At 43.0% G+C, this 15,168-nt stretch overlaps 1 protein-coding gene across 2 annotated transcripts in view; it reads left to right on the top strand.

The window, feature by feature from the left end:
- The window catches only part of LOC311103637 (major vault protein-like), a 32,698-nt gene that overhangs the window by 14,926 nt on the left and 2,604 nt on the right, over nt 1-15,168 (top strand). Inside the window, exons 7-14 of one of the 2 annotated variants that reach the window (XM_084145242.1) lie at nt 3,646-3,882; nt 4,065-4,190; nt 4,418-4,639; nt 9,960-10,195; nt 10,387-10,584; nt 10,748-10,892; nt 11,093-11,304; nt 12,098-12,214. In XM_084145242.1, coding sequence (XP_084001368.1) covers nt 3,646-3,882; nt 4,065-4,190; nt 4,418-4,639; nt 9,960-10,195; nt 10,387-10,584; nt 10,748-10,892; nt 11,093-11,304; nt 12,098-12,214 — 1,493 coding nt within the window. The remainder of the gene's footprint in view (nt 1-3,645; nt 3,883-4,064; nt 4,191-4,417; nt 4,640-9,959; nt 10,196-10,386; nt 10,585-10,747; nt 10,893-11,092; nt 11,305-12,097; nt 12,215-15,168) is intronic. The other variant, XM_084145243.1, reaches the window with a different exon arrangement.

Below are 15,168 nucleotides of genomic sequence, written 5' to 3'. Positions count from 1 at the left end.
CTCTTGATGATTGCTAGGCAGTTCCCTGTTACCACCCTCCTGGCAGTTCTAAACTTTGCAAGGCATGGCACTTCACCCATCTCTTCGCATTGCCCACCACTAAGCATGCACTGTTTATTTTTTTTACCAGAACTGGATGGATCCATAAAGAATAACTGTGGGAATGAATATCACAGAATGATGAAACTATTGGCGTAAACTAGGCTAATGCAATTGAAGGCGTGTATCATATTGTTGCTTACTGAAACTCCCAAAGCCATCCAATCCTTGTAATACATTTGAAGCAATCGCCTACCCACGTGTGGTCAACTAGATGGTAATTACAGCCAGTGGTGGAAAACGTACTCAATTCTAATACTTGAGTAAAAGTAAAGATACCTTAATAGAAAATGACTCAAGTAAAATTGAAAGTCACCCAGTAAAATACTACTTGAGTAAATGTATTTGGTTTTAAATATACTTAAGTAGCAAAAGTAAATGTAGTTGTTAAAATACACTTAAGTAGCAAAAGTAAAAGTACGAATCATTTAAAATTCCTTATATTAAGCAAACCAGACGGCACAATTTTATTTTTATTTTATTTATGGATAGCCAGGGTCACACTCCAACAATAATTTACAAACAAAGCATTTGTGTTTAGTGAGTCCGCCAGATCAGAGGCAGTAGGGATGACCATGGATGTTCTCTTGATAAGCGTGCGAATTTGACCATTTTCTGACCTGATAAGCATTCAAAATTTACTTTTGGGTGTCAGTGAAAATGTATGGAGTGAAAAGTACATAATCTTCTTTAGAAATGTAGTGAAGTAAAAGTTGTCAAAAATATAAATAGTAAAGTACAGATACCCCAAAAAAACGACTTAAGTAGTACTTTAAAGTATTTTTACTTAAGTACTTTACACCACTGATTACAGCACCGTTTTGATTGGGACAGCGCCATTGCGCTGCTTTGAGACAAGCGCGGGGACTCGTCTTGATAAATCAATCAATGTCAGACTTTTTGTTTTCACTGAATCTCTGTTTGTTTAGGCTACAATTCTAATGTTAGCTGAGGGAAATGTTAGCTGAGGTGAGTGCTGCTCATGAACATGTCTATTTGGCTCATTTATTACAACTTTTCTAGTTTAACTATTGGATTATTTTGCTCTTCCCGACCAAAAGCCTGTTATTTCACTGACTTGTCTGATAATCAATCAATGTTATTTTGTTTAACTGAATTTCCGTCTGTGTAGGCTGTTTGTTTAGTTGGTTTCTGGCTGGGCAAATAAGTGGTGGTATAGCTCATTCGGTTGCTCATCTATCACTGATCAGAAACATTTAGCATGCAATAATGTAGCCTAAATCAAGAGTAGGCCAATTATTTTGCTCGCGTATAGGCAACTCCAAAAACCCGCAGAGGTTGTGAAATATCAATATGAGACTCACATGCTTTTGAAAATAGTATTGGTATTATTTTCTATCGGTATCATGACGAAGATAAGATCCTACGCCTGCTTCCTGACGAGGTGGAGGGAGGGTAGGAAAGGGATGAAACGTGGATAAAAAATGCATGGGCTTGGGCTCTGTTTGAAAATATAACTTTTGTTTATGACAGCGGTTCCACTCGTTCCCGTGGGAAATATTATTTGTATTTTATTCTGTTATATAGTGCATTTGGAAAGTATTCAGACCCCTTGACTATTTCCACATTTTGTTAGGTTACAGCCTTATTCTAAAATTGATTACATTGTTTTTTCCCCCCTCAATCTACACACTACTCCATAATGACAAAGCAAAAACAGGATTTTAGACATTTTTGCAAATGTATATTAAAAAAAAAACGGATTACATTTACATAAGTATTCAGACCCTTTACTCAGTACTTTGTTGAAGCACCTTTGGCAGCGATTACAGCCTAGAGTCTTCTTGGGTATGACGCTACAAGCTTGGCACACCTGTATTTGGGGAGTTTCTCCCATTCTCTGCAGATCCTCTCAAGCTCTGTCAGGTTGGATGGGGAGCGTTGCTGCACAGCTATTTTCAGATCTCTCCAGAGATGTTCGATCAGGTTTAAGTCCGGGCTCTGGCTGGGCCATTCAAGGACATTAAGAGACTTGTCCCGAAGCCACTCCTGCGTTGTCTTGGCTGTGTGCTTAGGGTCGTTGTCCTGTTGGAAGGTGAACCTTCGCCCAGTCTGAGGTCCTGAGCGCTCTGGAGCAGGTTTTGATCAAGGATCTCTCTGTACTTTGCTCCGTTCATCTTTGCCTCAATCCTGACTAGTTTCCCAGTCCCTGCCGCTGAAAAACATCCCCACAGCATGATTCTGCCACCACCATGCTTCACCGTAGGGATGGTGCCAGGTTTCCTCCAGATGTGACGCTTGGCATTCAGGCCAAAGAGTTCAATCTTGGTTTCATCAGACCAGAGAATCTTGTTTCTCATGGTCTGAGAGTCTTTAGGTACCTTTTAGCAAACTCCAAGCGGGCTGTCATGTGCCTTTTACTGAGGAGTGGCTTCCGTCTGGCCACTCTACTATAAAGGCCTGATTGGTGCAGTGCTTCAGAGATGGTTGTCCTTCTGGAAGGTTCTCCCATCTCCACAGAGGAACTCTAGAGCTCTGTCAGAGTGACATCGGGTTCTTGGTCACCTCCCCGATAGCTCAGTTTGGCCGGGCGGCCAGCTCTAGGAAGAGTCTTTGTGGTTCCAAACTTCTTCCATTTAAAAATGATTGAGGCCACTGTGTTCTTGGGGACCTTCAATGCTGCAGAAATGTTTTAGTACCCTTCCCCAGATCTGTGCCTCGACACAATCCTGTCTCGGAGCTCTACGGACAATTCTTTCGACCTCATGGCTTGGTTTATGCTCTGACATGCACTGTCAACTGTGGGCCCTTATATAGACAGGTGTGTGCCTTTCCAAATCATGTCCAATCAATTAAATTTACCACAGGTGGACTCCAGTCAAGTTGTAGAAACATCTCAAGGATGATGCACCTGAGCTCAATTTTCGAGACTCATAGCAAAGGGTCTGAACACTTATGTAAATAAGGTGTTTCTGTTTTTAATTTGTAAATTTGCAAACATTTCTAAAAACCTGTTTTCACTTTGTCATTATGGGGTATTGTGTGTAGATTGCTGAGGATTTTTATGTATTTAATCCATTTTAGAATAAGGCTGTAACGTAACAAAATGTGGAAAAAGTCAACAGGTCTGAATACTTTCCGAAGGCACTGTATTCCATTATATTCTTACTATAAAATATGTCTGACTGTGATCGGATAGGTGTCTTGTCTGTTTTAATAAACAAAATAAAGAACTATTGATTTCATTTGAATGACGCAGCCATGGCTGCACTGACCCGTAACATAGGCCTAAATAAACTCAATATGCCCTTCTATTCTTTTGAAAAAAAAAAATATTAGTCTTGTGTTTTTTTAGGACCTGCCTAAATGAAATAACGTTTCTCAATGGATTTATTAAAATAGATGCCCACCCACAACTGCACACCACTACTACCACATGCATGCGCACGGGAGGGATAAAAGTCGTATGCAGGCAAGAATGTGGTAAAAATGGCCCTGGATGTAAGGGTCATATAAACATTTTATTTTATAGGCAGAATACAGTAAATCCTATGTGAAAGCGGTCTCTCACTCTCTCACTCTCAGAAAGCACTGCACGTGCGAGCATTACGGCCATTCCGTGACGACGGGGGGCGGGACCGGCGCACTGGGGAAGAGTGGCTCGTTACTATGGCAGAGCGGGAGGCACACATCCCGTCGGTTGCCGAGGAAGTGGTGGGAGTGGTCAACGTGACCACGCTGAGCAGCCGTCAGTACTGTGTGATCCTGGACCCGGTGGGACCAGACGGTAAACCACAGCTGGGTCAGAAGAGGGTGGTCAAGGTAAGACTGAAAGAGAGCTCTGTCATTCACTCCTTTGTTTGGTCAATTGTTTGTTCAGTCACTCATTGCCGTTTAACACACTGGTGAGGAAGTTCAGTGACTTCATTGTTTTTTTGTAGCTTTTAGTCATTTCCCCAATGAGATTTAATTTAACACTGCTCTCTCTCCTCTCCTCGTCCCAGGGTGAGCGTTCATTCTTCCTGCAGCCAGGGGAGCATTTAGAGCAGGGCATCCAGGACGTCTATATACTCTCTGAGGAGGAGGGCCTGGTGCTGAGGGCCGTAGAGGCCTTCAACGATACACAGGAGGTGAGGAAAGAGGGGGAAGGGTGGAATAATTAAATGCAGATGAGAAACAAATGAGTCAAATACAACGATCCTAAACAGGACTGTACATTCTCTGTCCTTTCACACTCTCACTGTTTCTTTCTCGCTCTCTCATTTTCCCTCCCTCTCCTTAACTCTCTCCCCTTCACTTTCTCCCTCATTCTCGCTCTGTCCCTTCTCTCTCTCCCTCCTTCTCTTCTCTCTGCCAGCAGGAAGAAGAGGAGGATGAGGAGGAGGAGGAGGAGGAGGGGGTGGAGAGGGCCAAGCGCTCCTGGAGGGGTGGAGTCCAACGTCGCCCCGGTGACCGCTGGATGCTGCGCGGACCAATCGAGTACGTCCCCCCGGTTGCCGTGGAGGTGATGCTACGGCGACAGGCCATCCCATTGGACGAGAATGAAGGAATCTATGTCCGAGACATCAAGACCGGAAAGGTGAGAGTTTTTACCTTGCTGAATAGCCATGTCCCAAATGGCACCCTATTCCAAGGATCATCAACTAGATTCAGCTGCGGGACATTTTTTGTTGTTGTTGACGGATGGTGGGGAGGCCGGAATAATTACAAATAATTTGTAGACTGCAAATTGGCCGCAAGAAGCCCAAACAGATATAATATTTGACTGAAACATAATCATTTCAAACCTTGCTTACATTTGTATATGATAACATTATGCGTGGGAATACTTGGGAACAGATTTCCTAAATTAAAATCAGTTGGAGCTGATTTTCTGGTGTTTTTAGTCTTTTGTGTCCAATAATGAAGATTGCATAAAAATAAACACTACCGGTCAAAAGTTTGGACACACCTACTCATTCAAGGGTTTTTCTTTATTTTTACTATTTTCTACATTGTAGAATAATAGTGAAGACATCAAAACCATGACATAACACATATGGAATCATGTAGTAACCAACAAAGTGTTAAACAAATCAAAATATATTTGAGATTCTTCAAATAGCCACCCTTTGCCTTGATGACAATATGAAAAATGTATGCACTCACTAACTGTAAGTCGCTCTGGATAAGAGCGTCTGCTAAATGACTCAAATGTAAATGTAAATGTAAAATGACAGCTTTGTACACTCTTGGCATTCTCTCAACCAGCATCATGAGGTAGTCACCTGGAATGCATTTCAATTAACAGGTGTGCCTTCTTAAAAGTTAATTTGTGGAAATTCTTTCCTTCTTAATGCGTTTGAGCCAATCAGTTGTGTTGTGACAAGGTATACAGAAGATAGCCCTATTTGGTAAAAGATCAAGTCCATATTATGGCAAGAGCAGCTCAAATAAGCAAAGAGAAATGACAGTCCAAACCTACATTTGACCGTTAAGTTTAGGCAATAACTTGGACTGGTAAGGTTTGGGATAGGGTTAAACAGAACTTGACAGTACATTTTTGGCATTAATTTAGACTGGTTAAGGTAAGGGTTAAGGTTTGAGATGGGGTGTTAAAACAGAAAAATAAAAACATGTGCCTAGCACTGGGATTGAACCCACCATTTTCAGAGCCGTAGCTCACGGTTTAACTAGATGGTAATAGGCGCTCACGTTTTATATAAAAAATATATTTATATAAAAAATATACATTCATATAAAAAATATTTTACCATTATTTAACTAGGCAAGTCAGTTAAGAACAAATTCTTATTTACAATGACGGCCTACACCGACCAAACACAGACGACGCTGGGCCAATTGTGCGCCGCCCTATGGGACTCCCAATCACGTCCGGTTGTGATACAGCCTGGAATCAAACCAGGGGGTCTGTAGTGACGCCTCAAGCACTGAGATGCAGTGCCTTAGACCGAAAATCAGTGTTTTTTATTTATTTTAAAAAAATCTAAAATAATTAAGACATAGGAATCTTTTTCCTATTTATTTTATTTTCATAACCATTGCAGAATAAATTCCTCACCTTTTCTGGCCGTGATGAGTTCATTCCTGAAGTAGCCATACGACAAATTACCATGCGCATCTCTCACTTAATTGGACCTAGTAAACAGATATAGGCTATTGGTTGCGCACTCAGGACGCATGTGTAGAGGAAGCGGTCAGAATGCAATTGAGGGAGTGAGACAATTTAAGGAGAAGAACTGTGTGATGCTTGACTTGGTTTCTTTTTTGTTGTGCCCCGCAAATGCACATGTAGGCCTATGGAAGACTAGTCAAAGCAAATTAACCTTGTCTTCAAGACAATAATACAAAATAAAAAATTCTAAGCACATTCCACCAAATAGTTTTACAGTGTGTGTGTGTGTGTATATGTATATATATATATATATATATATATATATATATATATATATATATATATATATATATATATATATATATTAGTTTTTTCTCTGGTTAAAGATCGAGTTTAGATGTCTGCCCATCCCTACCTCCAACATAGATTATTTTATTATAATATTTTTTTAAGCACTCTGTCACAATGAAAATGCTTAAAACTTGTCTAGGCAGCATACATTTACATTTTAGTCATTTAGCAGATGCTCTTATCCAGAGCGACTTACAGTTAGTGAATGCATACATGATTTTTTGTTAGTTTTTTGTGTTTTTTTCATACTGGCCATACACCATATATACAAAAGTATGTGGACACCCCTTCAAATTAGTGGATTTGGCTATTTCAGCCACACCCGTTGCTGACAGGTGTATAAAATCGAGCACACAGCCATGCAATCTCCATAGACAAACATTGGCAGTAGAATGACCTTACTGAAGAGCTCAGTGACTTTCAACATGGCACCGTCAACATAAGAACTGTTCGTCGGAAGCTTAATGAAATGGGTTTCCATGGCCAAGCAGCCGCACACAAGCCTAAGATCACCATGCGCAATGCCAAGCGTCGGCTGGAGTGGCGTAAACATCGTCGCCATTAGACTCTGGAGCAGTGGAAACGCGTTCTCTGGGGTGATGAATCACGCTTCACCATTTGGCAGTCCGACGGACAAATCTGGGTTTGGCGGATGCCAGGAGAACACTACCTGCCCCAATGCATAGTGCCAACTGTAAGGTTTGGTGGAGGAGGAATACTGGTCTGGTGCTGTTTTTCATGGTTCGGGCTAGTACAGTGGGGAGAACAAGTATTTGATAGAAAATCCAGAAAATCACATTGTATGATTTTTAAGTAATTAATTTGCATTTTATTGCATGACATAAGTATTTGATACATCAGAAAAGCAGAACTTAATATTTGGTACAGAAACCTTTTGTTTGCAAAATAATTACTTAAAAATCATACAATGTGATTTTCTGGAAAATTACAGACCTCTACATGCTTTGTAAGTAGGAAAACCTGCAAAATCGGCAGTGTATCAAATACTTGTTCTCCCCACTGTATTTATTATTATTTTTTGTATTTTACCCTCTTTTTCTCCCCAATTTTGATCTTGTCTCATCGCTGCAACTCCCCAACGTGCTTGGGAGGCGAAGGTCGAGTCATGCGTCCTCCGAAACATGACCCGCCAAAATGCGCTTCTTAACACCCGCCCGCTTAACCCAGAAGCCAGCCGCACCAATGTGTCGGAGGAAACACAATTCAACTGACAACCAAGGTCAGCCTGCAGGCGGCAGGACCGCCACAAGGAGTCACTAGAGTGCGACGAGCCAAGTAAAGCCCCCCCGGCCAAACCCTCACGATGCTGGTCCAATTGTGCGCCGCCCTATGGGATTTCCGATCATGGCCGGTTGTAATACAGGCCGGGATCGAACCCGTGTCTGTAGTGACGCCTCTAGCACTGCGATTCAGTGCCTTAGACTGCTGCGCCACTCAGGAGGCCGTGAAGGGAAATCTTAACGCTACATCATACAATGTCATTCTTGACGATTCTGTGCTTCCAACTTTGTGGCAACAGTTTGGGAAGGCCCTTTCCTGTTTCAGCATGACAATGCCCCCGTGCACAAAGAAAGTCCATACAGAAATGGTTTGTCGAGATCGGTGTGGAAGAACTTTACTGACCTCAAACCCATCGAACACCTTTGGGATGAATTGGAACGCCGACTGCGAGCCAGGCCTAATCGCCGAACATCAGCGCCCGACCTCACTAATGCTCTTGTGGCTGAATGGAAGCAAGTCCCTGCAGCAATGTTCCAACATCTAGTGGAAAGCCTTCCCAGAAGAGTGGAGGCTGTTATAGCAGCAAAGGGGGGACCAACTCCATATCGACAAGCAGGTGTCCACATACTTTTGGTCATGTAGTGTATTTGATGCAACGAGGGTAGAAATGGCTTATTTGGACGATTATTACTTACAAAGCAGAGCTGTTTTATCGAGGTACAAATATCCTGTGCTTTTTCATTTTGCGCATACGGACACAGCTTGGCTACATTATAACCACGAAGCGGCCACGGTCCACTCGTGTATGGGGCTCAGTCAGGACTGTTACTTTTGTAACTGAATGAAAACATTTTAACCGATTTTGATGTTGGGGAAATATATGGTGCAAATGCACAATGGTGTTAAATGCCTCTAAACAGCTTGGGGATAAATCTTTTCACAGATTTAATCATGTAATATTAGGCCTACTGATTATTTCTCAGTATCTTCTTGCGAACTACTCATTGCGAGCTACCAGACATGCAGTTTTCTGCAAAGGTGCAATCTTTTCTAGGCTGATGGAAGGCTACTTTGAGTCAGTGGGAGAACCTCAATTGCATACTCCTCGCGTCCTCTCTCCTTCTCAAAACCCATTGGATGAGAAAGTGAGAGGTCTCTCCCTTCTGAGATTGAGATTCTCCCAGATGCTGCTATACAACCAATCAGACATGCCCGTGCTCAACATGGTTCTTACAGGCAAAGTGAAATAGTGAACACCTCTCAAATGATATGTAACAACACCCTGAGTGCATTGGACATGAAACAATAATACAAAGGTAACGGCACAACGAAATGGATACATCATTTTATTTTGCAGGTGCCTTTTCATTTTAAACACCAGTGGTGCAACTAGTGCTTTCTTATGGCACTGAACCAAAACAATGGCGTGCAGGAGGGAAGCAAAACTTTCCAGTGGGCAAAACATTCGTTTTGAGGGGAGGGTGTGCAAAATGCAATATGTTAAAGGAGCAATATGTAAAAATCAGTCCGCCGTTTCCTGGTTGCTAAAATTCTAATAGGTCGCCTAATTTTTGTTTGTGACAAAACAAGCATTATTGTACCATCTAAACCACTGTTAAATATATTTTCAGTAACCAAAAATATTTTATTTTTATCTGTTTGAAGCTGTTGTACAAAACTGAAAGTCGAAGACGCAAAAACAAAACTTAACAGGAAGCGTAGAAATAGCGCACATAGAACAGATCTACCGCTTCTTAGACTTGCTTTCAATGAGAATGACAAATATATCTATAACTCCCACTTCTATGTGAATTTGGTCGGGTCGCCAAGAAGTTACATATTGCAGCTTTTAATTATTATATAAAATAGGCATATGTATTTTAATATAGACTAGTTCAAAACATTACTAATCATTGAAAATGACATTACCAATGGATCATGATCCTTTCTGGTAAAAAAGTGGGATTGCACCTGCTCCGTTGCTCAGGCGCCTACGATATAGTGCACTATTGAGGGCCCACAGGACTCTGGTCAAAAGTAGTGCACCATGTACTGTAGGGGCGCCATTTGGGACGTACACTAAAACACCTGATTCAAATGATCCAGGGAATCCATCCACCTGTTATTTAGCAGCCTTAAAACCCCACCCACCTCTCACCATCCCTCTCCCCTATTGGCTGCCTGGCTCTAGGTCCGTGCTGTGATTGGCCATAGCTACATGCTGACGCAGGACGAGGAGCTGTGGGCGAAGAATCTGCCTCAGAACGTTGAGACCCTCCTGGCCTCCACAAAAGACCCCCTGGCTGACCGCTCGGACCGCAGCAAGGAAGTGGAGATGAATGACCGGGACAAGACCAAGGTAGTGTCCTACAGGGTGCCCCACAATGCTGCCGTGCAGGTCTACGACTACAGGGAGAAGAAGGCCAGGTAAACATGGCTGACAGACAGACGGACGTGGAGGGACAATGACACTGGCCCTGTCCATAAACAACCCCTATACTAGCTGCCCAAATGGCACCCTATTCCCTATATAGTGCACTACTTTTGACCAGAGCAACATTGGGCCCCTAGTGTTAACTTTTCCCTTTCGACCTCTGTCCATCCCTCCCCTCTCTCAGGGTGGTGTTTGGGCCAGAGCTGGTAATGATGGGTCCTGATGAGCAGTTCACCGTGCTGTCCCTGTCGGGGGACAAGCCTAAGAGGGCCAACGTCATCAAGGCCGTGTGTCTGCTGCTGGGGCCGGACTTCTTCACTGACATCATCACCATAGAGACGGCCGACCACGCACGCCTGCAGCTGCAGCTCAGCTACAACTGGTGGGTGGGACGGGGGGGGCGGGGTCTGTGTCTGTGTGTTTGAGGATCCTCTGCGATTTGGTCTGTCTTTCTGTGCTCTGTGTCCCTAGTCTAGTCTGTAGGCCAGCTGATGTATTTAATACATCTCTACCTCGCTTCCCTCATCTCCCCCTCTCTCTCTCAGGCACTTTGACCTGAAGTCTCCTGCGGACCCCTCCCAGGCTGCGGCTCTGTTCTCGGTGCCTGACTTTGTGGGGGATGCCTGTAAAGCCATCGCCTCCCGCGTCAGAGGAGCCGTCGCCTCCGTGCAGTTTGACGACTTTCACAAGGTCCGTCCACACCTCAATCATCTAAATCTGCACTTTGATGGCTTTTTAACACACTTTTGAATTCTACATGGCCTCCAGCCCTTAGCTTCCGTAGTTTAGGTAGGCCTATACGCCGCTTTGGAAAACGTATGCCAATTGATCCAGACAACAATAACACCCCATGATTGAACCTCTTTAACCCTCTCCCCTCCACTCTACAGAACTCCAACCGGATCATCTGCTCCTCTGTGTTTGGCTTTGATGACAAGCTGGCAGTGCGTCCCAGGCTGCTGTTCCACCAGAATAGTCTGGTCATCAGCAGTGTGGACATCCAGTCAGTGGAGCCGGTGGACCAGAGGACCAGGGACTCCCTGCAGAAGAGTGTCCAGCTGGCCATCGAGATCACCACCAACTCCCAGGAGGCTGCCGCACGGTAGGACACATGACACTCACGTGTACTCACACCAGGGGAGAACGACTGCCCCCTCTGAAGCCATCGAAGTTCAAGGCCAACCATGGTACTGCAGGCATTGTTAGCATCCCCCATTTATAGTGAATGGAAAAATGTCAATCTTCGTGAATAAAATTGTAATAATTTGAAGACAATCGTGGTACCAATAGTTGCTTCTAATACCACAGATGTATGTCCTTGAACCGATTTTATTTTAAAATCTCATTACAGAAGAAGTTATAAGAATAATGTATTTGCTAATGGCAGCCTGCAGTACCCCTGTCTGCCTTCAACTTGAGTTATTTAATGAGAGTGGGCAGCACTGAGCTAGCCTGCAACTCACTTCCTGGAGTAGCTCAAGCTGCACATGAGACACCATTTTAAAACTTAATTTGGCTTCAATGCGCTATTGAGTCTTCACATAGGAATGATTGGTGTTACATGATTGATGGCTTTGGCCATTCATATATACAGTCATTGACAAACATGCATGCACGCACACACTTACAGGAGCAATTAGGGTTAAGTGCCTTGCTCAAGGGCACATTGACAGATTTTTCACCTAGTTCGGCTCGGGGATTAGAACTAGCGACCTTTCAATTACTGGCCCAACACTCTCAATCGCTAGGCTACCTGCTACCAGACAGACAGACACACACAGTTAATCTTCAAATTGGGTTGTTTTTGCCAGTTTGGTAAGCGTTAACTTCTCTCTCCCCCCCCCCCCGTCCCTCTCTCTCCTTCTCCCTCTTTGTATTCCCCTCCCTCCCTGCAGCCATGAGGCAGAGCGTCTCGAGCAGGAGGCGCGTGGTCGTCTGGAGAGGCAGAGGATCACAGACCAGGCAGAGGCAGAGAGGACCAGGAAAGAGCTGTTGGAGCTGGAGGCCCTCAGGTGACCATTGATGCTATGCTGCTAACACTAACGCGCGTTAGCATCACTTATGGGAAATGTAATGGCAGGGGGATAGCATTAGCATGACGCTAACACATTAGCTTCGCTGATGGGAAAATGTTATGACAAGGGGCTAGAATTAGCATGGCTAGCATTAGCACCATGCTGTTCTTAGTAGTGTGAATGCGAAGCTGTACCGAGTAACATTTAGATCAGAGATCCTAACATAATATAGCTATGCTATTGTGAGTTGTGTGAATGCGGAGGTTAGATATGTGGCTAGTTGTGGCGCTGGGGTGAAGTTTACCCTAGGTACAAATCTAGGATCAGTTTTCTCTCCCCCAGCTTCAAGTATTTTGTTCAAATACTGGTGGATTCAACTAATAAAATAATGGACGACCTGACCAGAGAGGTCCAGGACCTGAAGAACAGCTCGCAGTTCTCTCAGGGTCAGCTCGACGAGTTGAAATAGGTGAACGGCAAGATGACAGCAATCTGTAAGTCATTGAGAGAGGACATCCGTTCTGTGTGTGAATCCATGATAACAATGACGGATAAATCTGACTATCTCGAAGGACAATCAAGGCGGAATAACATGGTTGTGGACGGAATTAGCAGAATCTCCACATGAGACCTGGACGGAGTCTGAGGACAAAGTGAGGGAAATGAGCTCTGAGAAATTGAAGATGGACGACAGGAAGATTGAGGTGGAGTGCGCCCACATGACTGGAAAACCCACCATCGGCCCAGGTGACAGGCCCAGGCCGATAGTGGTCAAGTTCCTGAGGTTCAAGGACAAGGTAGCTGTTCTGGAAAGAGCCAAGAACTTGAGAGGAACGTATATCTTCCTCAACGAGGACTATCCTGAAGCTGTGCGCCAGAAGAGGAAAGAACTTATCCCAGCCATAAAAGCTGCCAGAACGCGCGGGGACATTGCTTACATTCGCTATGACAGGCTCATTGTCCACCCGACCTCCCAGAAGCCTAGAAGGGATGAGAGAGCCAAGCCTATGGGTTCGTAGCTTCAACTGCTGAATGTATATATTTTTTTCTCTTGCTTTGTTTGCTCTTTTCCATATTATGTCTACCTCTGATAAGCTACCCAGGAAAGGGCTGAAAATAGCACATATTATTAAATGTAGCCTTAGAAATAAGGTTAATGAAATCAATAACTTGCTAACATCAGATAACATTGATATATTAGCCATTTCTGAGACTCACTTAATAATCAAGATAATTCATTTGATGATACAGCAGTAGCAATACAAGGATGTAACATCTATAGAAGCGACAGAAATGCTTATGGGGGAGATGTTGCTGTATATATTCAGAGCCATATCCCTGTAATGCTTAGAGAAGGTCTTATGTCAAGTGGTGTTGTGGTTGCAGGTTCACTTGGCACATCTAAAGCCTTTTCTTTTGGGATGTTGCTATAGGCAATCAAGTGCTAACAGTCAGTATCTAAATAATATGTGTGAAATGCTTGATAGTGTATGTGATGTAAACAGAGATGTCTACTTTCTTGGGGACCTGAATATTGACTGGTTTTCATCAAGCTGTCCGCTCAAGAGGAAGCTTCTCACTGTAACCAGTGCCTGTAATCTGGTTCAGGTTATTAATCAACCTACCAGGGTGTTTAAAAACACTACAGGAACAAGATCATCCACATGTATCGATCACATTTTTACTAATACTGTAGAACTTTGTTCTAAAGCTGTATCCGTACGCATTGGATGCAGTGATCACTATAGTGGCTATATCCAGGAAAGCCAAAGTTCCAAAAGCTGGGCCTAAAATTGTGTATAAGAGATCATACAAAAGATTTTGCTGTGACTCTTATGTGGATGATGTTACAAATATTTGTTGGTCTGATGTGATTAATAAGGAGCATCCAAACGCTGCACTTGAGGAATTTGTGAAATTGCTTTTTCCAATTATTGATAAACATGCACCTCTTAAGAAACTGACTGTTAGAACTGTTAAGGCTCCATGGATTGATGAGGAATTGAAAAACGGTATGGTTGAAAGAGATGGGGCAAAATGAGTGGCTAATAAGTCTGGCTGCACATCTGACTGGCTGATTTACTGCAAATTAAGAAATTATGTGACTAAACAAAAAGAAGAAGAAATTGTATTATGAAGCCAAGATCAATAATATAAAGAATGATGGAAAAAAAGTACTTTTAATGAAAATATGGGCAGAAAGACAAATTCAACTCCATATTTCATCGAATCAGATGGCTTATTCATCACAAAACCATTTGATTTTGCCAATTATTTTAATGATTACTTCATTGGCAAAGTGGGCAAACTTAGGCAGGAAATGCCAACAACGAACAGTGAGCTATTGTATTCATGCATAAAAAAAACAAATAATGAAAGAAAAGCATTGCAAGTTTGAATTTGTAAAGTTAGTGTGACAACCCTCCTGGCATTGACAACTTAGATGGAAAGCTACTGAGGATGGTAGCTGACTCAAAAGCCACTCTTATCTGTCATATCTTTAATCTGAGCCTAGAAGAAAGTATTTGTCCTCAGGGCTGGAGGGAAGCCAAAGTAATTCCGCTACCCAAGAGTGGTAAAGCGGCCTTTACTGGTTCTAACAGCAGACCTATAAGCTTGCTGCCAGCTCTTAGCAAACTGTTGGGAAAAATTGTGTTTGACCAAATACAATGCTATTTCTCTGTAAACAAATTAACAACAGACTTTCAATATGCTTATAGAGAAGGGCACTCAACATGTACTGCACTGACACAAATGACTGATCATTGGTTGAAAGAAATTGATAATAATAAGATTGTGGGAGCTGTACTGTTAGATTTCAGTGCAGCCTTTGATATTATTGAGCATAACCTGTTGTTGAGAACTTGTGTTATGGTTTTTCAACCTCAGCTCCGAATCCACGATATGGCAATCTATCTAATAGCACTCAAAGGGTTTTAGTTAATGGAAGC

Source organism: Coregonus lavaretus (genome assembly GCF_964263955.1).
Source record: "Coregonus lavaretus genome assembly, chromosome: 28".
Classification (NCBI taxonomy): domain Eukaryota; kingdom Metazoa; phylum Chordata; class Actinopteri; order Salmoniformes; family Salmonidae; genus Coregonus; species Coregonus lavaretus.
This window is presented reverse-complemented; position numbering and strand designations above follow the sequence as displayed.